Source organism: Cherax quadricarinatus, chromosome 49, assembly GCF_038502225.1.
Source record: "Cherax quadricarinatus isolate ZL_2023a chromosome 49, ASM3850222v1, whole genome shotgun sequence".
NCBI lineage: Eukaryota > Metazoa > Arthropoda > Malacostraca > Decapoda > Parastacidae > Cherax > Cherax quadricarinatus.
In genome coordinates this window covers 8156178-8183196 of record NC_091340.1, presented here as the reverse complement: position 1 = coordinate 8183196, position 27019 = coordinate 8156178, and the positions used below count along the sequence as shown (strand labels likewise).

Sequence of the window (27019 nt, the reverse complement as noted above, 5' to 3'; positions counted from 1 at the left end):
AATTCCCTTAGGGTCAAGTGAGTGTCTGTGGTCACAGTCAAGCACCTGTGAAACATTGCTTTGGTGTAGTTTTTATTAAAGTTTGCAATGACCTGCTGGTCCATTGGCTGGACGAGAGGAGTGGTATTCGGGGGCAAGAACTTTACTGTGATGAACCCAAACTCCTCGAAAATTAGGTCATCCAAGTTTGGAGGATGAGCAGGTGCATTGTCCATTACTAGCAGGCACTTGAGATCCAATTTCTTTTCCAGGAGATACTCCTTCACACTAGGGCCAAACACTTCATTGAACCACTCAACGAAAATTTCCCTCATGACCCATGCCTTACTATTAGATTTCCAAAACACACACAATTTACTCTTCATAACATTGTTTTTCCTGAACACTCTGGGATTTTCAGAATGGTACACTAGTAATGGCTTCACTTTGAAATCCCCACTAACATTAGCACAGAACACGAGGTCAGCCTGTCTTTCATAGGCTTGTGTCCTGGCATTGCCTTTTCCTCCTGTGTAATGAAGGTCCTCTTTGGCATTTTCTTCCAAAAGAGGCCTGTTTCGTCACAACTGAACACTTGTTAAGGTTTCAGTCCTTCAGCCTCTATGTACTCCTTGAATTCATGCACATATTTTTCAGCCGCCTTGGGGTCCGAACTGGCAGCCTCACCATGCCTTACCCCACTGTGTATGCCAGTACGGTTCTTAAATCTCTCAAACCAACCTTTGCTGGCCTTAACCCTTTCAGGGTCCAAGGCCAAAATCTGAAGTGGTACCCGAGTGTCCAAGAATTTAAAAAAAAAAAAATTGTTATTTTTTCTTATGAAATGGTAGAGAATCTTTTTGTGAATGTAATAAAACAAAAAGTACGAAATCTGATGGAAAATTGACGAAATTATGCTCTCGTGAATTTTGATGTGTCAGCGATATTTACGAATCGGCGATTTTTCCGACTTTGACTCCCATTTTACGCCAATTACATTATTCCAGTCGACCAAATTCTTAGCTATTTCACTAGTATTACTTCTATTCTATCGATTGAGCACAAGAAATCGCCAAGTCAACTGTTTCAACTACAGAATAAAATGACCGGAAATTGGTAATTTGGCCAATTTAACACAAAGTTCAAAAATATTCCAATTTCAAAATAGGGTCCAGAATAAACAATGTAGGTATTCCTGGCACTAAACTAACATTTCCTCTATTCATTAGTTATGTTTTGAGGCTTTACAAATAAATTACATTTTGATTTTTTATTCACATAATGAATTTTTATTCACACCAAAAAATAGAAGATTTACTGTTATGCAATATTGTAATAATTGTATAAATATCATCACCACATTTGTGAACGTATATTAGACCCATCAGCTGGCGTGTATTAAACGTGTGAGGTCGTTTGTTTACTCTTGAACATAGGCAAAAATTTAACATTTCCGCCACTTTGAGCTCAGTTTCAAGCCATTTCCAGTGCTCAAACCGATCAAAATTATCTCTGAGACCAAGAAATCACAAATACAACTATAAAAAACATACGAAAAAACACTGCAAAGTCGCTGTTTTAATCGAAAATCACGGTCTCAGTTTTTTTTCTCTCATTATACACAGTGTGCTGCAGGATTTGTTTTATGTGGTGCACACATACCACATAGATGTATTCTCTCATATCTAGGCCCAAATTTACCATTCACAGTTCATCAGAGTGAGCTGAGCTCATGACGTAGATCTACGGTTTGGACCCTGAACATAAAGCTGTAGATCTACGGGACGGACCCTGAAAGGGTTAAATTCACTCACATCACCACTATTTGCAGGCAATTTCTTTACCAGATCGTTGTGCAACTGCCTAGCCTTTTCACAAATAATCGAAGTCATAAGAGTATCTCCTGCTAATTGTTTCTCGTTTATCCACACCAATAATAACTTCTCAACATCTTCAAGTACTGATGATCTTATTTTTGTCAGCATAGTTACCCCCTTTGCAACAACAGCGTCCTTGATTTCCTTTTTCTTGGCCACTATGGAACATATGGTTGTGTAGGGTTTCTTATACATCCTGGCCAATTCGGCCACACTTGTGCCACTTTCATATTGTTCAATGATGTTTTTCTAAAATTCAATCGTATTTCTCACCTTCTTTACCACAGGCTTGGCACTAGGAGCTTTCTTTGGAGCCGTGGTAGCTTATTTAGTACTTGCAAGCACTAAAATGAGTGGAATATTATGAAATATTTCGTTGGAGCACGTGAGGGGACCTTCGCTCACTGGTAAACAATGCCAGACTGGCTGGGTAGGGAGGCCGCCCCGGCTCACACCGTGCGTACGCGTCCCGGACGAACTACTATTCGCGAGTCAACCTATGATTAGCGAGCCCATGTTTATACGAAAATATCCCTATAATTTCCGAAATCTATGATTCCCGAGAACTACAAAAAACGAGGGACCACTGTACTATATCGGCAGGACTTCTGCAAGAGGCAGAACCAGATGTTGCCGTCAAGTGAGCATCCAGTGCCAACTTTGCGGCCTCGTATCTCAATAAGTACTGACCCAAATTTTTTTTTTATCCTATAGCACTTAAATAAATGTGCTCTTTATTTCTACATAAAAAAAAAAAAATTCAAAATATTCGGGGCACTGGGCGAGAGAACATATATATTTTTGGACCATTTACGGGTTAACTCTTAATGAACAACACTCAACAGGGCAAGACCAAACAGCCTTTCAACAAAAGTAAGTCCTGATTATAGATGGCATCTAACTTGGAGAGGAAAGCTGTAGAGGCCAAGAAGATACCCACTTCCCATAGTCAAATTACATAAAACCAAGCCCAAATGCAGAAGTTATGTCTGTCTGTCAGCTCCCAAGTATTATAATTTTACTATTCAGAGAGCACTATACTTAGGTTTAGTTATACAGTGTTGCATGGGACACCCAATGTCATGGAGAAAAGGAGCAGAAGGGATGACACTTTACACAAAGTGTAGTAAATCTTGTTAGAAAAAAGTCAAGAGACTCAGCATTAATATTTGTAGAATGAGACACTTTTGCAACATTTGGGAATCTTTATTGAGGATCTAAATGTTGCACAAGTGTCTCATTCTTCAACTTGTCAGTTTTCTAAACCATTTACATACATCATATTAAAGGTTGTGTGTATCAAGGAAACGAAGTTCAAAAATGGTCAGTATGCTCTCTAATGAACAGAATAATCTATCAGATGATGGAATGTTAACTCCAACTTGCATATTCCTATTTACCTAAGTGTTGTGTTCTCTTCAAAACATGGACCACTCTTCTAATCACTACAGAAAGCCACAGCTTTAAAGACCGTTTGTCTGTTAATGTCGCATAGACACACAGGTCAAGGTTGCAAGCTTCTGCAACCTCTTGACACTAGTTGAAGGGCAAGTCATTGTGTCTGTTTTAAATTAACATCTCTAATGTATCAGTTACTCTATAATGACTCGTTATAAAAACACAAGGATCGAGGAGCACTGCTGGTGGCCTACTGGCCCATGCTAAGCATTTATCAAAACCAACTCCTCATTTATTTGTCTAACCTATTTTTAAAGCTACCCACAGTGTTGGTTTCAGTGATTATTTGACATTGTTCTACTCATTTACAACTCTATTGTCAAATTAGAACTCTCTTTTATGCTTTCAAAATCTAAATTTATCTAACTTTAAACCACTGTTTCAAGCTCTTACCTCATTAGATATCCTCAGCATTCTAGCTATATCTCATTTATTTATGCATGTCTTCCACATACATTCCTCAAACATATTTACCCCATCATTTTATGCATTTCAAGCAAGTGCAGATTCAGGGATCTCTAAATATTTTATAAGAAATTTATTTTTTAACAAGCTAGCTGTCTCCCGTCACCATACCTCAGTGGGAGACGGCCGGTGATAAAAAAAAAAAAAACATGATAAAGCATTGTCATGAGCCTTTATCGTACGCATATATTCAAAAACGAACATTAAACATAAAAGCACAAAGTATTAAATTACCTTTTGTTTCTGAAGCATATCTGTGAAGAACAATGGTTTAAAGAACTGCCGCCTCTCATCTTCTAATGGATTGGTCATTGCCATCATTTCCTCACGATAAACACTAAACAGCATCTGAACCTAAAAAAAAAAAAAAAAAAAAAAAAAAGGCAATAGCTTGGCATAACATAGTAAAAATAAATTAATAGACTAAAGCTATTACTTCCTGGAATAAGCAATTCAATTATATATAAATGAGTTCCCCCGAGTCATCCTGCCTTGGCAGGAGACGGACTTAAGAGGCAAAAAATAAAATATAATTCACAATTCCTTAGTAGCACATTCTCCATAAAAACTTGAAGTAAGTAAGTCTGGCAGATGGCAAACATCTAACAAGGGAATTCTCTCCTGTCACATGTGTTCATCACAGCCTGTTAAACATTTTGTATCCAGATAGCACTGACTGTTTCCCTTCTGTCTTACAAACATTAAGATTGCAAGTGAATCCTATTATTTTTACCTGAATTCATTATACATGCAATTCTCCCATGTACAGTATTTACTTGTATCTGCAACTTATAACTCTTGTCCACTAGGGAAAAATGGGTAATAATCCTTCACCTGTAGCCACGTGTATTGTAGAAAGCAAACTAAATTTCCTGGAACAACTTGCCAAATGCCCATTTATTCCATATAATATTCAAAAGTTTAATATATTGTATCCAAGTTGTGTAAATGTGCATGGATGTGATAATGATGTAAAGAGTGTTGTTATTTTTTTTAACACGTCTGTTGTCTCCCACTGAGGCAGGGTGACCCAAATAGAAAGAAAATCCCCAAAAAGAAAATACTTTCATCATCATTCAACACTTTCATCTCACTCATACATAATCATTGTCTTTGCAGAGGCGCTCAGATACGACAATTCAGAAGTCCCTCCAAACTACTAATATCCCAAACCCCTCTTTTGAAGTGAAGGCATTGTACTTCCCATTTCCAGGACTCAAGTCCAGCTAACTGGAAATTAATAGAGAGGTGTACCCCAGGTAGACTTAAAACAGCTGTGTGGAAAATAGTGTATATTCTCCAAAAATACAGTGTATTTTTTATGTAAATTAGTGTAATATACTATAGGTAAAAGAAATTAATTTGTAAATAAATAAAGAACCAGCTATGGGTGAGTGTCGCTGGGGAGGGGAGACGCCATTGTTTTTGAATGTGGTACAGGCACGCAAATGAAATATGCATAAATTTTCGTCACTCTAGGGGTTATATTGGGCTTAAAACCTCTCAAATAGGAGCTTTAAGTGAAACAAAGCTGAAGGAGGATGGAAGAGTTTCAATGGAGAGGAATAAATGGGATTAGGTCAGGGGTTTCAAATAGAGTTAGAGCTAAAGAAGGAATAGCAATAATGTTGAAGGATAAGATATGGCAGGAAAAGGACTATAAATGTATTAATTCAAAGATTATGTGGAGTAAAATAAAGGTTGGATGTGAAAAGTGGGTTATAATAAGCATATATGCACCTGGAGAAGAGAGAAGTGTAGAGGAGAGAGAGAGATTTTAACAAATGTTGAGTGAATGCATGGGGAGTTTTGAACCAAATGTGAGAGCACTTGTGGTTGGGGATTTCAATGCTTAAGTGGGTAAAAATGTTGTGGAAGGAGTAGTAGGTAAATTTGGGGTGCTATGTGTAGAAAGAGATTTCCTTTAATTGAGCTATGTGTAGAAAGAGATTTGGTAATAAGTAATGCATATTTTATGAAAAAGAGGATAAATATATATACAAGGTATGATGTAGCACGTAATTGAAGTAGTTTGTTAGATTATGCATAGGTGGATAAAAGGTTAATGGGTAGGCTCCAGGATGTACATGTTTATAGAGGGGCAACTGTTATATCGGATCATTATTTAGATGTAGCTACAGTTAGAGTAAGAGGTAGATGGGACAAGAGGAAGGTGGCAACAACAAGTAGGAGGGAAGTGAAAGTGTATAAACTAAGGGAGGAGGAAGTTCGGGTGAGATATAAGTGACTATTGGCAGAAAGGTGGGCTAGTGCAAAGGTGAGTAGTGGGGGGTTGAAGAGGGTTGGATGAGTTTTAAAAATGCAATAAGAGAATATTTTGAGGAACTTTTAAATGTTGAGGAAGAAACGGAGGCGGTAATTTCATGCACTGACCAGGGAGGTATACCATCCTTAAGGAGTGAAAAAGAGCAGAATGTAAGTGTAGGGGAGGTACGTGAGGCATTACGTAGAGTGAAAAGGGATAAAGCAGCTGGAAGTGATGGGATCATGACAGAAATGTTAAAAGCAGGGGAGGGATATAGTGTTGGAGTGGTTGGTACTTTTGTTTAATAAATGAATTAAAGAGGGGAAGGTACCTAGGGATTGGCAGAGAACATGAATAGTCCCTTTATATAAAGGGAAGGGGGACAAAAGAAATTGTAAAAAATATAGAGGAACAAGTTTACTGAGTATACCAGGAAAAGTGTACGGTAGGGTTATTATTGAAAGAATTATGTGAACAGTATTTAGATAAAGGTAGGGAAGCTTTTATTGCATTTATGGATTTAGAAAAGGCATATGATAGAGTGGATAGGGGAGCAATGTGGCACATGTTGCAAGTACTGTATATGGAATATGTGGTAAGTTACTAAATGCTGTAAAGAGTTTTTATGAGGATAGCGAGGCTCAGGTTAGGGTGTGTAGAAGAGAGGGAGACTACTTCCCAGTAAAAGTAGGTCTTAGACAGGGATGTGTAATGTCACCATGGTTGTTTAATATATTTATAGATGGGGTTGTAAAAGAAGTAAATGCTAGGGTGTTAGGGAGAGGGATGGGATTAAATTATGGGGAATCAAATACAAAATGGGAATTGACACAGTTACTATTTGCTGATAATACTGTGCTTATGGGAGATTCTAAAGAAAAATTGCAAAGGTTAGTGGATGAGTTTGGGAGTGTGTAAAGGTAGAAAGTTGAAAGTGAACACAGAAAAGAGTAAGGTGATGAGGGTATCAAATGATATAGATAAAGAAAAATTTGATATCAAATTGGGGACAAGAAGTATGGAAGAAGTGAATGTTTTCAGATACTTGGGAGTTGACGTGTCGGCGGATGGATTTATGAAGGATGAGGTTAATCATAGAACTGATGAGAGAAAAAAGGTGAGTGGTGGAGTCAAAAAACGTTATCTATGGAGGCAAAGAAGGGAATGTATGAAAGTATAGTAGTACCAACACTCTTGTATGGGTGTGAAGCTTGGGTTGTGAATGCAGCAGCGAGGAGGCAGTTGGAGGCAGTGGAGATGTCCTGTCTAAGGGCAATGTGTGGTGTAAATATTATGCAGAAAATTTGGAGTGTGGAAATTAGGAGAAGGTGTGGAGTTAATAAAAGTATTAGTCAGAGGGCTGAAGAGGGGTTGTTGAGGTGGTTTGGTCATTTAGAGAGAATGGATCAAAGTAGAATGACATGGAGAGCATTTAAATCTGTAGGAGAAGGAAGGCGGGGTAGGGGTCGTCCTCGAAAAGGTTGGAAGGAAGGGGTAAGGGAGGTTTTGTGGGCAAGGGGCTTGGACTTCCAGCAGGCGTGCATGAGCGTGTTCGATAGGAGTGAATGGAGACGAATGGTATTTGGGACCTGATGATCTGTTGGAGTGTGAGCAGGGTAATATTTAGTGAAGGGATTCAGGGAAACCAGTTATTTTTATATAGCCAGACTTGAGTCCTGGAAATGGGAAGTACAATGCCTGCACTCTAAAGGAGGGGTTTTGGGATATTTGCAGTTTGGAGGGATATGTTGTGCATCTTTATACGCGTATGCTTCTAAACTTGTGTTCTGAGCACCTCTGCAAAAACAGTGATTGTGTGTGAGTGAGGTGAAAGTGTTGAATGATGATGAAAGTATTTTCTTTCTTTTTGGGTCACTGTGCCTCGGTGGGAGACGGCCGACTTGTTGGAAAAAAAAAAAAAAGTATATTTCATTTGAAATTAATATAGGTCAAGAGTGACTTGTGGATATGACAGTAGTAGATATCGAAGGGGGACATTTTTTTGTGACCTAGGTGTCCTAAAATTCCTACTTGTCTGTGTAACCTTGATAAAGAATAATTATCTTTGTTACTATTTACTGTTATGTACCTTATGAGCTGCATCCAGGTAAATTTAATTTTCCACAGGCTGACCTGTCTGTGGTGAACAATGACACAACCTGACCACCCTGTGTTGTGGTTATAAATTAACAGCCAGACATCAAAGCCCAGAGGAACTTTTAAGAACATTCACACTTTTCTGCACATATGAAAAAATTTACTAAATTTGAATAATAACTTATAAAATCATTTTTTTAACTTGAAGAGCAAGGGAACCAACTTTTTTTTTCCTTTAACACATAAGCCATCTCCCACCAAGGTGGGGGGTGACCAAAAAAAAGAAGAAACACTTTCACCATAACTGTCCTCCCAGAGCACCCCAATACTATAGGTCAAAATTGCAAATATCCCCACCAACTTATTTTTTCATTTTAAACATGTCGGCCATCTCCCACTGAGACAGGGTGACCCAAAAAAAAAAAAGCTTTCATCATCATTCAACACTTTCACCATCACTAATACATAATCAATGTCATTGCAAAGGCGCTCAGATACGACAGTTTAGATGTCCCACTAAACCGCCAATATCTCAAACCCCTTCTTTAAAGGTCAGGCACTGTACTTCCCATTTCTAGGACTCAAGTCTGACTAACTGGTTTCCCTGAATCCCTTCACAAAATATTACCCTGCTCACACTCCAACAGCTCGTCAAGTCCCAAAACCATTGTCTCCATTCACTCCTATCTAACACGCTCACACATACTTGCTGGAAGTCCAAGCCCCTTGCCCACAAAACCTCATTTACCCCCTCCCTCCAAACTTTTTGAGGATGACCCCTACCCCGCCTTCCTTCCCCTACAGATTTATATGCTCTCCAAGTCATTCTAATTTGTTTCATTCCCTTTAAATGACCAAACCTCCTCAACAACCCCTCTTCAGCCCTCTGACTAATACTTTTACTAACTCCACACCTCCTAATCTCCACACTATGAATTTTTTTTTTTTCAACAAACCGGCCGTATCTCACCAAGGCAGGGTGGCCCAAAAAGAAAAACGAAAGTTTCTCTTTTTAAATTTAGTAATTTATACAGAAGGGGTTACTAGCCCCTTGGTCCCAGCATTTTAGTCTCCTCTTACAACACACATGGCTTATGGAGGAAGAATTCTGTTCCTCTTCCCCATGGAGATAGGAAATAAACAAGAACAAGAACTAGAAAGAAAATAGAAGAAAACCCAAAGGGGTGTGTATATATACATGCTTGTACATGTATGTGTAGTGTGACCTAAGTGTAAGTAGAAGTAGCAAGACGTACCTGAAATCTTGCATGTTTATGAGACAGAAAAAAGGACACCAGCAATCCTACCATCATGTAAAACAATTACAGGCTTTTGTTTTACACTCACTTGGCAGGACGGTAGTACCCCTCTGGGCGGGTGCTGTCTACCAACCTACTACCTAGGACACTATGAATTCTCTGCATAATATTAACACCACACATAGCTCTTAGACATGACATCTCCACTGCCTTAAGCTGTCTCCTCGCTGCAGCATTTACAACCCAAGCTTCACACCCACATAAGTGTGTTGGTACTACTATACTCTCATACATTCCCTTCTTTGCCTCCATGGATAGCATTTTTTTGTCTCCACAGATACCTCACTGCACCACTCGCCTTTTCTCCATCAATTCTATGGTTAACCTCATCCCTCATAAACCCATCCACTGACAAGTCAACTCCTCCAATGTGATATCCAGTTTTCTTTCCTCTAAATCATATGATACCCTCATCACCTTACTCTAATCTATGTTCACTTTCAACTTTCTACTTTTACACACCCTCCCGAACTCGTCCACTAACCTTAGCAACTTTTCTTTAGAATCTCCTAAAAGTACAGTATCATCAGCAAAAAGTAACTGTATCAACCCCCAATTTGTATTTGATTCCCTCATACTTTAATCCCACCTTACCTCTTTTACAACCCTCATTTATAAATATGTTAATCAACCATGGTGAAATTACACATCCCTGTCTCAGACCACTCTCCTACACACCCTAATCTGAGCCACACTATCGTCATAAAAACTCTTTACGGCATTTAGTAACTTACTACCTATTCCATACACTTGCAATATCTGCCACATTGTCCCCCTATCCACTCTATCATACGTCTTTTCTAAATCCATAAATGCAACAAACACTTCCCTACCTTTTTCTAAATACTGTTCACATTTTTTTTTTTTAACACATCGACCGTTTCCCACCAAGGCAGGGTGACCCAAAAGAAAGAAAAACCCAAAAAGAAAGAAAAAACTTTCATTATCATTCAACATTTTCACCATCACTCATACATAATCACTGTCTTTGCAGAAGCGCCCAGATACGACAGTTTAGACAGTCACTCCAAACTGCCAATATCCCAAACCCCAAAAATACAAACCATACCCCGGGCGGGATTTGAACCCGCGGTCTGGAGTTTTGAGACTCTCTGACCGCGAGTCTCAAAACTCCAGACCACGGGTTCAAATCCCGCCCGTGGCATGGTTTGTTTGCAATCGTGTCATTACGATTTTGCGAGTCATCCCAAAAATATAGTAAATTAAATACAGTTGTCCCTTCAAGTTTTTGCAGGAAAAGAGAAGGATGGAGGGGGAGGAGGGTGTTACAGTAATAGAAGGGCCATGAAACTAGAAATCACAAATAATACAAAATTAAATGAGCATAATTTTTTTCAGACTTTAGTTAACTGTGTTTCTGACATCGTACCTTTGTAATACATCACTTACTGACATTCATAGGAAATAATGACCAAAATGGAGAGATTTAGGCATAGGAAAGCCATCAAGCCAGACAAAGTCAGATAACCGAATCTACATATTGATTGCCAGTTGGTACAAAACATTGTAAGAGAAGTGAATGTGAGGGTCTTGGCAAGAGGTGTAGAGTTAAAAGATAAAGATTCAAACACAAAGTGAGAGTTGTCACAGTTGCTTTTTGCTGATGACACTGTGCTCTTGGGAGATTTTGAAGAGAAGTTGCAGTGAGGAGAAGGCTGGAGGCAGTGGATATGTCATGTCTGAGGACAATGTGTGGTGTGAATATAATGAAGAGAATTCATAGTTTGGATGTTAGAAGGAGGTGCAGGATTGCCAAAACTGTTGTCAGGAGGGCTGAGGAAGGGTTGTTAAGGTGGTTCGGACATGTAGAGAAGGAATGGAATGAGACAGAATGACTGAGAGTGTATAAATCTGTAGTGGAGGGAAGGCAAGGTAGGGGTTGGCCTAGGAAAGGTTGGAAGGAATGGGTAAAGGAGGTTTTGTGTGCGAGGGGCTTGGACTTCCAGCAAGCATGTGTGAGAGTATTTGATAAGAGTGAAAGGAGACAAATGGTTTTTAATACTTGACATGCTGTTGGAGTGTGAGCAAAGTAACACTTATAAAGGGATTCAGGGAAACCGGCATGCCGAACTTGAGTCCTGGATATGGGAAGTACAGTGTCTGCACTCTGAAGGAAGGGTGTTAATGTTGCAGTTTAATAAACTGTAGTGTAAAGCACCCTTCTGGCAAGACAGTGGAGTGAATGACGAAAGTTTTACTTTTTCGGGCCACCCTGCCTTGGTGGGAATCTGCTGATGTGTTAATAAAAAACAATAAATAAAAATAGTAGGTAGTAGGTTGGTAGACAGCAACCGCCCAGGGAGGTACTACCGTCCTGCCAAGTGAGTGTAATTGTGATGAATGGTTTGAAAAACCGACAAGTTGAAAATTGAGACACTTATGCAGCATATGGGAATCTTTATTCAGGAAACGTTTCGCCACACAGTGGCTTCATCAGTCCAATACAAAGAGGAAGGCGTAAGGAGAGGAGGAGAATGAGGTAATCAGTCCCTCAACCTGGAGTCGATGTGTTCAGTCCATCAATCTTGTAGAATGCACAGCATAGGGCCGTAGACGTGGCTTATATACTGTAGTGAGGTGACGTGAAGCAGATGGAGGCGGGGTCATAGTGGTACCATCCACTAGTCGAAGTAGGTCTTCGTCCAAAGGTTGAACAAGTGTTGAAGAATTCTTTGTAACAAGACCCCATGATGCTGCCGTGTCTGACAGTTGTGATGAATGGTTTGAAAAACCGACAAGTTGAAGATTGAGACACTTATGCAGCATATGGGAATCTTTATTCAGGAAACGTTTCGCCACACAGTGGCTTCATCAGTCCAATACAAAGAGGAAGGCGTAAGGAGAGGAGGAGAATGAGGTAATCAGTCCCTCAACCTGGAGTCGATGTGTTCAGTCCATCAATCTTGTAGAATGCACAGCATAGGGCCGTAGACGTGGCTTATATACTGTAGTGAGGTGACGTGAAGCAGATGGAGGCGGGGTCATAGTGGTACCATCCACTAGTCGAAGTAGGTCTTCGTCCAAAGGTTGAACAAGTGTTGAAGAATTCTTTGTAACAAGACCCCATGATGCTGCCGTGTCTGACAGTTGTGATGAATGGTTTGAAAAACCGACAAGTTGAAGATTGAGACACTTATGCAGCATATGGGAATCTTTATTCAGGAAACGTTTCGCCACACAGTGGCTTCATCAGTCCAATACAAAGAGGAAGGCGTAAGGAGAGGAGGAGAATGAGGTAATCAGTCCCTCAACCTGGAGTCGATGTGTTCAGTCCATCAATCTTGTAGAATGCACAGCATAGGGCCGTAGACGTGGCTTATATACTGTAGTGAGGTGACGTGAAGCAGATGGAGGCGGGGTCATAGTGGTACCATCCACTAGTCGAAGTAGGTCTTCGTCCAAAGGTTGAACAAGTGTTGAAGAATTCTTTGTAACAAGACCCCATGATGCTGCCGTGTCTGACAGTTGTGATGAATGGTTTGAAAAACCGACAAGTTGAAGATTGAGACACTTATGCAGCATATGGGAATCTTTATTCAGGAAACGTTTCGCCACACAGTGGCTTCATCAGTCCAATACAAAGAGGAAGGCGTAAGGAGAGGAGGAGAATGAGGTAATCAGTCCCTCAACCTGGAGTCGATGTGTTCAGTCCATCAATCTTGTAGAATGCACAGCATAGGGCCGTAGACGTGGCTTATATACTGTAGTGAGGTGACGTGAAGCAGATGGAGGCGGGGTCATAGTGGTACCATCCACTAGTCGAAGTAGGTCTTCGTCCAAAGGTTGAACAAGTGTTGAAGAATTCTTTGTAACAAGACCCCATGATGCTGCCGTGTCTGACAGTTGTGATGAATGGTTTGAAAAACCGACAAGTTGAAGATTGAGACACTTATGCAGCATATGGGAATCTTTATTCAGGAAACGTTTCGCCACACAGTGGCTTCATCAGTCCAATACAAAGAGGAAGGCGTAAGGAGAGGAGGAGAATGAGGTAATCAGTCCCTCAACCTGGAGTCGATGTGTTCAGTCCATCAATCTTGTAGAATGCACAGCATAGGGCCGTAGACGTGGCTTATATACTGTAGTGAGGTGACGTGAAGCAGATGGAGGCGGGGTCATAGTGGTACCATCCACTAGTCGAAGTAGGTCTTCGTCCAAAGGTTGAACAAGTGTTGAAGAATTCTTTGTAACAAGACCCCATGATGCTGCCGTGTCTGACAGTTGTGATGAATGGTTTGAAAAACCGACAAGTTGAAGATTGAGACACTTATGCAGCATATGGGAATCTTTATTCAGGAAACGTTTCGCCACACAGTGGCTTCATCAGTCCAATACAAAGAGGAAGGCGTAAGGAGAGGAGGAGAATGAGGTAATCAGTCCCTCAACCTGGAGTCGATGTGTTCAGTCCATCAATCTTGTAGAATGCACAGCATAGGGCCGTAGACGTGGCTTATATACTGTAGTGAGGTGACGTGAAGCAGATGGAGGCGGGGTCATAGTGGTACCATCCACTAGTCGAAGTAGGTCTTCGTCCAAAGGTTGAACAAGTGTTGAAGAATTCTTTGTAACAAGACCCCATGATGCTGCCGTGTCTGACAGTTGTGATGAATGGTTTGAAAAACCGACAAGTTGAAGATTGAGACACTTATGCAGCATATGGGAATCTTTATTCAGGAAACGTTTCGCCACACAGTGGCTTCATCAGTCCAATACAAAGAGGAAGGCGTAAGGAGAGGAGGAGAATGAGGTAATCAGTCCCTCAACCTGGAGTCGATGTGTTCAGTCCATCAATCTTGTAGAATGCACAGCATAGGGCCGTAGACGTGGCTTATATACTGTAGTGAGGTGACGTGAAGCAGATGGAGGCGGGGTCATAGTGGTACCATCCACTAGTCGAAGTAGGTCTTCGTCCAAAGGTTGAACAAGTGTTGAAGAATTCTTTGTAACAAGACCTCACAACTGTCAGACACGGCAGCATCATGGGGTCTTGTTACAAAGAATTCTTCAACACTTGTTCAACCTTTGGACGAAGACCTACTTCGACTAGTGTGGTACCACGAATCTGCTTCACGTCACCTTACAGTATAAAAGCCACGTCTACGGCCCCTGTGCATTCTACAAATTGATGGACTGAACAATCGACTCCAGGTTGAGGGACTGATTACCTCATTCTCCTCCTCTCCTTACGCCTTCCTCTTTGTATTGGACTGATGAAGCCACTGTGTGGCGAAACGTTTCCTGAATAAAGATTCCCATATGCTGCATAAGTGTCTCAATTTTCAACTTGTCGGTTTTTCAAACCATTCATCACAACTGTCAGACACGGCAGCATCATGGGGTCTTGTTACAAAGAATTCTTCAACACTTGTTCAACCTTTGGACGAAGACCTACTTCGACTAGTGGATGGTACCACTATGACCCCGCCTCCATCTGCTTCACGTCACCTCACTACAGTATAAAAGCCACGTCTACGGCCCTATGCTGTGCATTCTACAAGATTGATGGACTGAACACATCGACTCCAGGTTGAGGGACTGATTACCTCATTCTCCTCCTCTCCTTACGCCTTCCTCTTTGTATTGGACTGAAGCCACTGTGTGGCGAAACGTTTCCTGAATGATGAAGCCACTGTGTGGCGAAACGTTTCCTGAATAAAGATTCCCATATGCTGCATAAGTGTCTCAATTTTCAACTTGTCGGTTTTTCAAACCATTCATCACAACTGTCAGACACGGCAGCATCATGGGGTCTTGTTACAAAGAATTCTTCAACACTTGTTCAACCTTTGGACGAAGACCTACTTCGACTAGTGGATGGTACCACTATGACCCCGCCTCCATCTGCTTCACGTCACCTCACTACAGTATAAAAGCCACGTCTACGGCCCTATGCTGTGCATTCTACAAGATTGATGGACTGAACACATCGACTCCAGGTTGAGGGACTGATTACCTCATTCTCCTCCTCTCCTTACGCCTTCCTCTTTGTATTGGACTGATGAAGCCACTGTGTGGCGAAACGTTTCCTGAATAAAGATTCCCATATGCTGCATAAGTGTCTCAATTTTCAACTTGTCGGTTTTTCAAACCATTCATCACAACTGTCAGACACGGCAGCATCATGGGGTCTTGTTACAAAGAATTCTTCAACACTTGTTCAACCTTTGGACGAAGACCTACTTCGACTAGTGGATGGTACCACTATGACCCCGCCTCCATCTGCTTCACGTCACCTCACTACAGTATAAAAGCCACGTCTACGGCCCTATGCTGTGCATTCTACAAGATTGATGGACTGAACACATCGACTCCAGGTTGAGGGACTGATTACCTCATTCTCCTCCTCTCCTTACGCCTTCCTCTTTGTATTGGACTGATGAAGCCACTGTGTGGCGAAACGTTTCCTGAATAAAGATTCCCATATGCTGCATAAGTGTCTCAATTTTCAACTTGTCGGTTTTTCAAACCATTCATCACAACTGTCAGACACGGCAGCATCATGGGGTCTTGTTACAAAGAATTCTTCAACACTTGTTCAACCTTTGGACGAAGACCTACTTCGACTAGTGGATGGTACCACTATGACCCCGCCTCCATCTGCTTCACGTCACCTCACTACAGTATAAAAGCCACGTCTACGGCCCTATGCTGTGCATTCTACAAGATTGATGGACTGAACACATCGACTCCAGGTTGAGGGACTGATTACCTCATTCTCCTCCTCTCCTTACGCCTTCCTCTTTGTATTGGACTGATGAAGCCACTGTGTGGCGAAACGTTTCCTGAATAAAGATTCCCATATGCTGCATAAGTGTCTCAATTTTCAAGTGAGTGTAAAACGAAAGCCTGTAATTGTTTTACATGATGGTAGGATTGCTGGTGTCTTTTGTCTGTCTCATAAATATGCAAGACTACAGGTAAGTCTTGCTACTTCTACTTACACTTAGGTCACACTACACATACATGTTTTTTTTTTTTTTTTTTTTTCAACAAGTCGGCCGTCTCCCACCGAGGCAGGGTGACCCAAAAAAGAAAGAAAATCCCCAAAAAGAAAATACTTTCATCATCATTCAACACTTTCACCACACTCGCACATTATCACTGTTTTTGCAGAGGTGCTCAGAATACAACAGTCTAGAAGCATAAACATATAAAGATACACAACATATCCCTCCAAACTGCCAATATCCCAAACCCCTCCTTTAAAGTGCAGGCATTGTACTTCCCATTTCCAGGACTCAAGTCCGACTATATGAAAATAACCGGTTTCCCTGAATCCCTTCACTAAATATTACCCTGCTCACACTCCAACAGATCGTCAGGTCCCAAGTACCATTCGTCTCCATTCACTCCTATCTAACACGCTCACGCACGCTTGCTGGAAGTCCAAGCCCCTTACCCACAAAACCTCCTTTACCCCCTCTCTCCAACCCTTTCGAGGACGACCCCTACCCCGCCTTCCTTCCCCTATAGATTTATATGCTTTCCATGTCATTCTACTGTGATCCATTCTCTCTAAATGACCAAACCACCTCAACAACCCCTCTTCTGCCCTCTGACTAATACTTTTATTAACTCCACACCTTCTCCTAATTTCCACACTCCGAATTTTCTGCATAATATTTACACCACACATTGCCCTTAAACAGGACATCTCCGCTGCCTCCAACCGTCTCCTCGCTGCTGCATTTACCACCCAAGCTTCACACCCATATAAGAGTGTTGGTACTACTATACTTTCATACATTCCCTTCTTTGCCTCCATAGATAACGTTTTTTGACTCCACATATACCTCAACGCACCACTCACCTTTTTTCCCTCATCAATTCTATGATTAACCTCATCCTTCATAAATCCATCCGCCGACACGTCAACTCCCAAGTATCTGAAAACATTCACTTCTTCCATACTCCTCCTCCCCAATTTGATATCCAATTTTTCTTTATCTAAATCATTTGACACCCTCATCACCTTACTCTTTTCTATGTTCACTTTCAACTTTCTACCTTTACACACATTCCCAAACTCATCCACTAACCTTTGCAATTTTTCTTTAGAATCTCCCATAAGCACAGTATCATCAGCAAAAAGTAACTGTGTCAATTCCCATTTTGAATTTGATTCCCCATAATTTAATCCCACCCCTCTCCCAAACACCCTAGCATTTACTTCCTTTACAACCCCATCTATAAATATATTAAACAACCATGGTGACATTACACATCCCTGTCTAAGACCTACTTTTACCGGGAAGTAGTCTCCCTCTCTTCTACACACCCTAACCTGAGCCTCACTATCCTCATAAAAACTCTTTACAGCATTTAATAACTTACCACCTATTCCATATACTTGCAACATCTGCCACATTGCTCCTCTATCCACTCTATCATATGCCTTTTCTAAATCCATAAATGCAATAAAAACTTCCCTATCTTTATCTAAATACTGTTCACATATATGCTTCAATGTAAACACCTGATCTACACATCCCCTACCCACTCTAAAACCTCCTTGCTCATCCGCAATCCTACATTCTGTCTTACCTCTAATTCTTTCAATTATAACCCTACCGTACACTTTTCCTGGTATACTCAGTAAGCTTATTCCTCTATAATTTTTACAGTCTCTTTTGTCCCCTTTCCCTTTATATAAAGGGACTATACATGCTCTCTGCCAATCCCTAGGTACCTTCCCCTCTTTCATACATTTATTAAACAAAAGTACCAACCACTCCAACACTATATCCCCCCCTGCTTTTAACATTTCTGTCATGATCCCATCAGTTCCAGCTGCTTTACCCCCTTTCATTTTACGTAATGCCTCACGTACCTCCCCCACACTTACATTCTGCTCTTCTTCACTCCTAAAAGATGGTATACCTCCCTGACCAGTGCATGAAATTACTGCCTCTGTTTCTTCCTTAACATTTAAAAGTTCCTCAAAATATTCTCGCCATCTACCCAATACCTCCATCTCCCCATCTACTAACTCCCCTACTCTGTTTTTAACTGACAAATCCATATTTTCCCTAGGCTTTCTTAACTTGTTTAACTCACTCCAAAATTTTTTCTTATTTTCATTAAAATTTCTTGACAGTGCCTCTCCCACTCTATCATCTGCTCTCCTTTTGCACTCTCTCACCACTCTCTTTACCTTTCTTTTACTCTCCATATACTCTGCTCTTCTTATAACACTTCTGCTTTGTAAAAACCTCTCATAAGCTACCTTTTTCTCTTTTATCACACCCTTTACTTCATCATTCCACCAATCACTCCTCTTTCCTCCTGCCCCCACCCTCCTATAACCACAAACTTCTGCCCCACATTCTAATACTGCATTTTTAAAACTATTCCAACCCTCTTCAACCCCCCCACTACTCATCTTTGCACTAGCCCACCTTTCTGCCAATAGTCGCTTATATCTCACCCGAACTTCCTCCTCCCTTAGTTTATACACTTTCACTTCCCTCTTACTTGTTGTTGCCACCTTCCTCTTTTCCCATCTACCTCTTACTCTAACTGTAGCTACAACTAAATAATGATCCGATATATCAGTTGCCCCTCTATAAACATGTACATCCTGGAGCCTACCCATCAACCTTTTATCCACCAATACATAATCTAATAAACTACTTTCATTACGTGCTACATCATACCTTGTATATTTATTTATCCTCTTTTTCATAAAATATGTATTACTTATTACCAAATTTCTTTCTACACATAGCTCAATTAAAGGCTCCCCATTTACATTTACCCCTGGCACCCCAAATTTACCTACTACTCCCTCCATAACATTTTTACCCACTTTAGCATTAAAATCCCCAACCACCATTACTCTCACACTTGATTCAAAACTCCCCACGCATTCACTCAAGCATATATATACACACCCCTCTGGGTTTTCTGCTATTTTCTTTTTAGTTCCTGTTCTTATTTATTTCCTCTTATCTCCATGGGGAAGTGGAACAGAATTCTTCCTCTGTAAGCCATGTGTGTCGTAAGAGGCGACTAAAATGCCGGGAGCAAGGGGCTAGTAACCCCTTCTCCTGTATATATTACTAAATTTAAAAGGAGAAACTTCAGTTTTTTCTTTTGGGCCACCCCACCTCAGTGGGATATGGCTGGTACGTTGAAAGAAGAAAAGAAATAAAAATAATTGAAATCCAGAGTAAGGAAGCCCATAATTATAGGGAAGACTGTACTGAGGGGTACTGCCAGCTTAGCTTAGCTCCCACAGCTACAGGTAGATAATTACACACAAAAAAAAAAATCCACACTAGAAAGATGACAACTGGATGAATGATGGTGAATGTTTCTTCTTCTTTAAGTCAACCTGCCTTGATGGGAGATAGCTACTGACTTAAAAATAAATTAGAAATATGCATCTAACTATCTCACGGCAACTATCACAACCACTGGAAATTTTTGGAAATTTCATACGAAGAAATAATTACAGTACTTAAGAGCGATTACCATGAGCACAGCTCTGCTGCTGCTGTAGCTACAAACAAGTTATTACATTCTATACTTACATCAGCATCCAGCTCATCATATGGTGTATCTGATGTAGCTAATAGCAGCAGTGGAGAAGAAGGATCAAGGTCGAGCAGGAGAGACATGAAAGTTGCACGCAAGGTTTCTGAAGTTGTTCCCCACCACTGGTCAATGTGTGGAACGTAAATGATACTTGGAAGATTACGTCGTGCCTCGTGAAAGATCTGTGGAGAGATTTTTTTTTTTTTTAAATTTATAATAGGTAAGGAGATGAAGTCAAACCTGATGCAAGACTATGTATGAGAACAATAAATTTTAAGAGTAGACATTTTTTTCTTAATTTAGGAAGAAATTTCTAAAACAGTCATCAGCTTATTCAATGAATTTATAGGAGACACTTGCAAATTACAGGTACGTCTTGCTACTTCTACTTACACTTAGGTCACACTACACATACATGTACATGTTTATTTATACACACTCATCTGAGTTTTCTTTGATTTTATCTTAATAGTTCTTGGTCTTATTACTTTTCCTTTTATATCCATGGGGAAGTGGAATAAGAATCTTTCCTCCGTAAGCCATGCGTGTTGTAAAAGTCAACTAAAATGCCGGGAACAATGGGCTAGTAACCCCTTTTCCTGTAAAGATTACTAAAAAGAATAAGAAGAAGAAAATTGTCAAAGTGGGAAGTCTGAATGTGCGTGGATGTTGTGCAAATGATAAGAAAAAGATGATTGTGGATGTTATGAATGAGAAGAAACTGGATGTCCTGGCTTTTAGTGAAACAAAGCTGAAGGGGGTGCGAGAGTTTCAATGGAGAGGAATAAATGGGATTAGGTCAGGGGTTTCAAATAGAGTTAGAGCTAAAGAAGGAGTAGCAATAATGTTGAAGGATAAGCTATGGCAGGAAAAGAGGGACTACAAATGCATAAATTCAAGGATTATGTGGAGTAAAATAAAGATTGGATGTGAAAAGTGGGTTATAGTAAGCGTGTATGCACCTGGAGAAGAGAGAAGTGTAGAGGAGAGAGAGAGATTCTGGGATATGTTGAGTGAATGCGTGGGGAGTTTTGAATCAAGTGTGAGAGTAATGGTGGTTGGGGATTTCAATGCTAAAGTGGGTAAAAATGTTATGGAGGGAGTAGTAGGTAAATTTGGGGTGCCAGGGGTAAATGTAAATGGGGAGCCTTTAATTGAGCTATGTGTAGAAAGAAATTTGGTAATAAGTAATACATATATTATGAAAAAGAGGATAAATAAATATACAAGGTATGATGTAGCACGTAATGAAAGTAGTTTGTTAGATTATGTATTGGTGGATAAAAGGTTGATGGGTAGGCTCCAGGATGTACATGTTTATAGAGGGGCAACTGATATATCAGATCATTATTTAGTTGTAGCTACAGTTAGAATAAGAGGTAGATGGGAAAAGAGGAAGGTGGCAACAACAAGTAAGAGGGAGGTGAAAGTGTATAAACTAAGGGAGGAGGAAGTTCGGGCGAGATATAAGCGACTATTGGCAGAAAGGTGGGCTAGTGCAAAGATGAGTAGTGGGGGGGTTGAAGAAGGTTGGATGAGTTTTAAAAATGCAGTATTAGAATGTGGGGCAAAAGTTTGTGGTTATAGGAGGGTGGGGGCAGGAGGAAAGAGGAGTGATTGGTGGAATGATGAAGTAAAGGGTGTGATAAAAGAGAAAAAGGTAGCTTACGAGAGGTTTTTACAAAGCAGAAGTGTTATAAGAAGAGCAGAGTATATGGAGAGTAAAAGAAAGGTGAAGAGAGTGGTGAGAGAGTGCAAAAGGAGAGCAGATGAAAGAGTGGGAGAGGCACTGTCAAGAAATTTTAATGAAAATAAGAAAAAATTTTGGAGTGAGTTAAACAAGTTAAGAAAGCCTAGGGAAAGTATGGATTTGTCCGTTAAAAACAGAGTAGGGGAGTTAGTAGATGGGGAGAGGGAGGTATTAGGTAGATGGCGAGAATATTTTGAGGAACTTTTAAATGTTGAGGAAGAAAGGGAGGTGGTAATTTCATGCACTGGCCAGGGAGGTATACCATCTTTTAGGAGTGAAGAAGAGCAGAATGTAAGTGTGGTGGAGGTACGTGAGGCATTACGTAGAATGAAAGGGGGTAAAGCAGCTGGAACTGATGGGATCATGACAGAAATGTTAAAAGCAGGGGGGGATATAGTGTTGGAGTGGTTGGTACTTTTGTTTAATAAATGTATGAAAGAGGGGAAGATACCTAGGGATTGGCAGAGAGCATGTATAGTCCCTTTATATAAAGGGAAAGGGGACAAAAGAGATTGTAAAAATTATAGAGGAATAAGTTTACTGAGTATACCAGGAAAAGTATACGGTAGGGTTATAATTGAAAGAATTAGAGGTAAGACAGAATGCAGAATTGCGGATGAGCAAGGAGGCTTCAGAGTGGGTAGGGGATGTCTAGATCAAGTGTTTACATTGAAGCATATATGTGAACAGTATTTAGATAAAGGTAGGGAAGTTTTTATTGCATTTATGGATTTAGAAAAGGCATATGATAGAGTGGATAGAGGAGCAATGTGGCAGATGTTGCAAGTTTATGGAATAGGTGGTAAGTTACTAAATGCTGTAAAGAGCTTTTATGAGGATAGTGAGGCTCAGGTTAGGGTGTGTAGAAGAGAGGGAGAATACTTCCCGGTAAAAGTAGGTCTTAGACAGGGATGTGTAATATCACCATGGTTGTTTAATATATTTATAGATGGGGTTGTAAAAGAAGTAAATGCTAGGGTGTTCGGGAGAGGGGTAGGATTAAATTATGGGGAATCAAATTCAAAATGGGAATTGACACAGTTACTTTTTGCTGATGATACTGTGCTTATGGGAGATTCTAAAGAAAAATTGCAATGGTTAGTGGATGAGTTTGAGAATGTGTGTAAAGGTAGAAAGTTGAAAGTGAACATAGAAAAGAGTAAGGTGATGAGGGTATCAAATGATTTAGATAAAGAAAAATTGGATATCAAATTGGGGAGGAGTAGTATGGAAGAAGTGAATGTTTTCAGATACTTGGGAGTTGACGTGTCGGCGGATGGATTTATGAAGGATGAGGTTAATCATAGAATTGATGAGGGAAAAAAGGTGAGTGGTGCGTTGAGGTATATGTGGAGTCAAAAAACGTTATCTGTGGAGGCAAAGAAGGGAATGTATGAAAGTATAGTAGTACCAACACTCTTATATAGATGTGAAGCTTGGGTGGTAAATGCAGCAGCGAGGAGACGGTTGGAGGCAGTGGAGATGTCCTGTCTAAGGGCAATGTGTGGTGTAAATATTATGCAGAAAATTCAGAGTGTGGAAATTAGGAGAAGGTGTGGAGTTAATAAAAGCATTAGTCAGAGGGCAGAAGAGGGGTTGTTGAGGTGGTTTGGTCATTTAGAGAGAATGGATCAAAGTAGAATGACATGGAAAGCATATAAATCTATAGGGGAAGGAAAGAGGGGTAGGGGTCGTCCTCGAAAGGGTTGGAAAGAGGGGGTAAAGGAGGTTTTGTGGGCGAGGGGCTTGGACTTCCAGCAAGCGTGCATGAGCGTGTTAGATAGGAGTGAATGGAGACGAATGATACTTGGGACCTGACGATCTGTTGGAGTGTGAGCAGGGTAATATTTAGTGAAGGGATTCAGGGAAACCGGTTATTTTCATATATTCGGACTTGAGTCCTGGAAATGGGAAGTACAATGCCTGTACTTTAAAGGAGGGGTTTTGGGATATTAGCAGTTTGGAGGGATATGTTGTGTATCTTTTTATGTATATGCTTCTAAACTGTTGTATCCTGAGCACATCTGCAAAAACAGTGATAATGTGTGAGTGTGGTTAAAGTGTTGAATGATGATGAAAGTATTTTCTTCTTGGGGATTTTCTTTCTTTTTTTGGGTCACCCTGCCTCGGTGGGAGACGGCCGACTTGTTGAAAAAAAAAAAAATACACAATATATCCCTCCAAACCGCCAATATCTCAAACCCCTCCTTTAGAGTGCAGGCATTGTACTTCCCATTTCCAGGACTCAAGTCCGGTTATATAAAATAACCGGTTTCCCTGAATCCCTTCACTAAATATTACCCTGCTCACACTCCAAAAGCTCGTCAGGTCCCAAATACCATTCGTCTCCATTCACTCCTATCTAACACGCTCATGTCTGAAGCTCGCTCGCTCATTATCATTATGATAAGGAAGCACTAAACCCATAAGATTATACAGAGCCTGTGGGGAGGAGGGGATGGAAGGTATTCAGGCTTAATTTAGGGAACTGGAGCACAGATCCAATTTCCTAGATCAAGAGCCCCTCACCAGTGTCAAGAATTCTCCCTTGAGGGGGAAGGTCGCTCCTAACTCGGATTTTGGCTTGTAACTCAGAACAAAAAAATCAACCATAAACCGAGGTTCCATTATATGTTTCTTTTTAACACACTGGCTGTGTCCCACCAAGGCAGGGTGACCCGAAAAAGAAACACTTTCACCATCATTCATACTATTACTGTCTCACCAGAAGTGTGTAGATACATATGGGTATAAAAACAATATTCAGAACAAGCTCTGGGTTGAGGGTTAGAGTGAAGTGTAGACCCAAGAAAAGCTTGTTTTGCACATTGTGTCTTTATGTTCTTAAGTGTCATCGTTTGGCCTCAACAGTAGTACCTTATTGATTGTGAAGATGATATCTAGCAAATTTTCATTACTGTAGTGTATATTATTTTTAATTTCAATAGCAAATAAATGAAATGATATATGAAATATCATGACTGAGGACAGCATCTCGTATTATAATGTGGGTATCTTATGGAAAAATAAGCTCAGAGTTCTGAAAACTTGAGTAATGAATGATTTTTAGGAATGCATTAATATTTTAGAGTGGGGAATCTATTGTGTTATTGGTTAGTGCATTTATTAACCCCTTGAGGCTCCGTGTCGTAGATTTACGGCTTTATGTTGAGGGTCCAAATTGTAGATCCACGTCATGAGCTCAGCTCACTCTGATAAGCTGTGAGTGGTAAATTTTGGCCTTGATATGAGAGAATTCATCTATGTGGTATGTGTGCACCACATAAAACAAATCCTGCAGCACATAGTGCATGAGAGAAAAAAAACCGAGACCGTAATTTTGCCGATGTTCAAGAGTAAACAAATGACCTCACACGTCTAATAAACACCTGCTGGTAGGTCTAATATACTTTCACAAATGTGCTGATATTATTTATACAATTATTACAATATTGCATAACAGTAAATCTTCTATTTTTTGGTTTGAATAAAAATTCATTACGCGAATAAAAAATCAAAACAGAATTCATTAGTAAAGCCTGAAAACGTAACTAATGAACAGAGGAAATGTTAGTTTAGTGCCAGGAATGCCTGCATTGTTTATTCTGGACCCTATTTTGAAATTGGAGTATTTTGAACTTTGCATTAAATTGGCCAAATTACCAATTTCCGACCACTTTATTTTGTAGATGAAACAGCTGACTTGGCGAATTCTTGTGCTCAATCGATAGAAGTAATGCTAGTGAAATAGCTAAGAATTTGGTCGACTGGAATAATGTGATTGGCCTAAAATGGGAGTCAAAGTCCGCAAAATCGCCAATGCGTAAATATCGCTGACACATTAAAATTCACGAGAGCATAATTTCGTCAGTTTTCCATCAAATTTCGTACTTTTTTGTTTTATTACCTTCAGAAAAGGATTCTCTACCATTTCATAAGAAAAAATAACAAAATTATTTTTTGAAAATTCTTGGACACTGGTGCACCCTTTGAAATTCGGCCTCTGGACCTTGAAAGGTTTAAATTTTGATCACTAATGAATACTTGTCAGTTTGTGTGAAGACAATAAGCTTAGGCTTTTATTATGATATGGTTTAACTCAGGATTGAGCAAAACAGTCCCAATAACACTTTGTTCTATATGTCTATATACAGTGGACCCTCGCCTAATGAACGCATCGCATAACGTTAAATCCGCACAACGAAGTGTTTGAGCGTAAACATTTTGCCCCGCCTAACAATAAAAAACTCGCCCAACGTGATTCGTCCAGGACCTGTCAACGCTGCCCCGTGGGTACCAGTGTTTGCAAGCCAGCCAGTGCAGTCCCATCTACGCATACATTCGGTACATTTCACATTATCCCAGTGTTTTTAGTGCTTGTAACTGCAAAATAAGTCACCATGGACCCCAAGAAAGCTTCTAGTGCCAACCCTGTAGTAAAAAGGGCGAGAACTAGTATGGAATTGAAAGAGAGAGATTAAGGAAATGTGTGCAAAGTGGGTTGAACTGCAAACCTTTTTTGAATGAAAATCACCCTAACACAGATATTGCAAGCCGTGTTGGTGACTATTACAATGACAATGTTGTGGCCCATTTTAGGCAAATCTTAAAGGAGCACGAGGTACAGAGCTCTATGGACAGATCTGTTGTGCGACAGAGGCCCAGTGACTCTCAAGCTGGTCCTAGTGGCATTAAAAGATGAAGGGAAGTAACTCCAGAAAAGAACTTGCTACCTCAAGTCCTCATGGAAAGGAGTTTCCCTTCCAAACAACAACAACTTCCACCATCTCCCCTTCTCCCATCCCATCAATCATCACCAGATCTTCAATAAAGGTAAGTGTCATGAATTCTTTATTTCATACAGTAGTAATTGTGCATGTCTTTTTCTTTTTGGGTGTATAAAAATGTAATTTCGTATGGTAATTTTTTTTTTTCATACTTCAGGGTGTCAGAAACGGATTAATTTGATTTCCATTATTTCTTATGTGGAAAATTAATTCGGCTAATGACAAGCTCTCAGGAATGGATTAATACCGCTAGGCGAGGGTCCACTGTACTCATATCTATCAGCCCACTGGACACCCACTTCTAAACTTACCATCCAATCATATCATATTTATGTTTGATCTCCTGTATAAATTACCAAATTTAGAGAGAAAAACTTTCATCTTTCTTTTTAGGTCACACTGCCTCAGTGGGATATGGCTGGTTTGAGGCAAAAAAAATTATATTTGACTTACGAAATTGT

At 40.2% G+C, this 27019-nt stretch overlaps 1 protein-coding gene across 5 annotated transcripts in view; it reads right to left on the bottom strand.

Annotated features, from left to right (window-relative positions):
• Positions 1-27019, bottom strand: part of LOC128696996 (ATPase family AAA domain-containing protein 2) — a 257949-nt gene that overhangs the window by 59634 nt on the left and 171296 nt on the right. For all 5 annotated transcript variants that reach the window (XM_053788480.2, XM_053788483.2, XM_053788481.2 and 2 more), the window contains 2 exons: positions 20018-20203; positions 4014-4133 (listed from right to left, as the gene is read on the bottom strand). In XM_053788480.2, coding sequence (XP_053644455.2) covers positions 4014-4133; positions 20018-20203 — 306 coding nt within the window. The remainder of the gene's footprint in view (positions 1-4013; positions 4134-20017; positions 20204-27019) is intronic.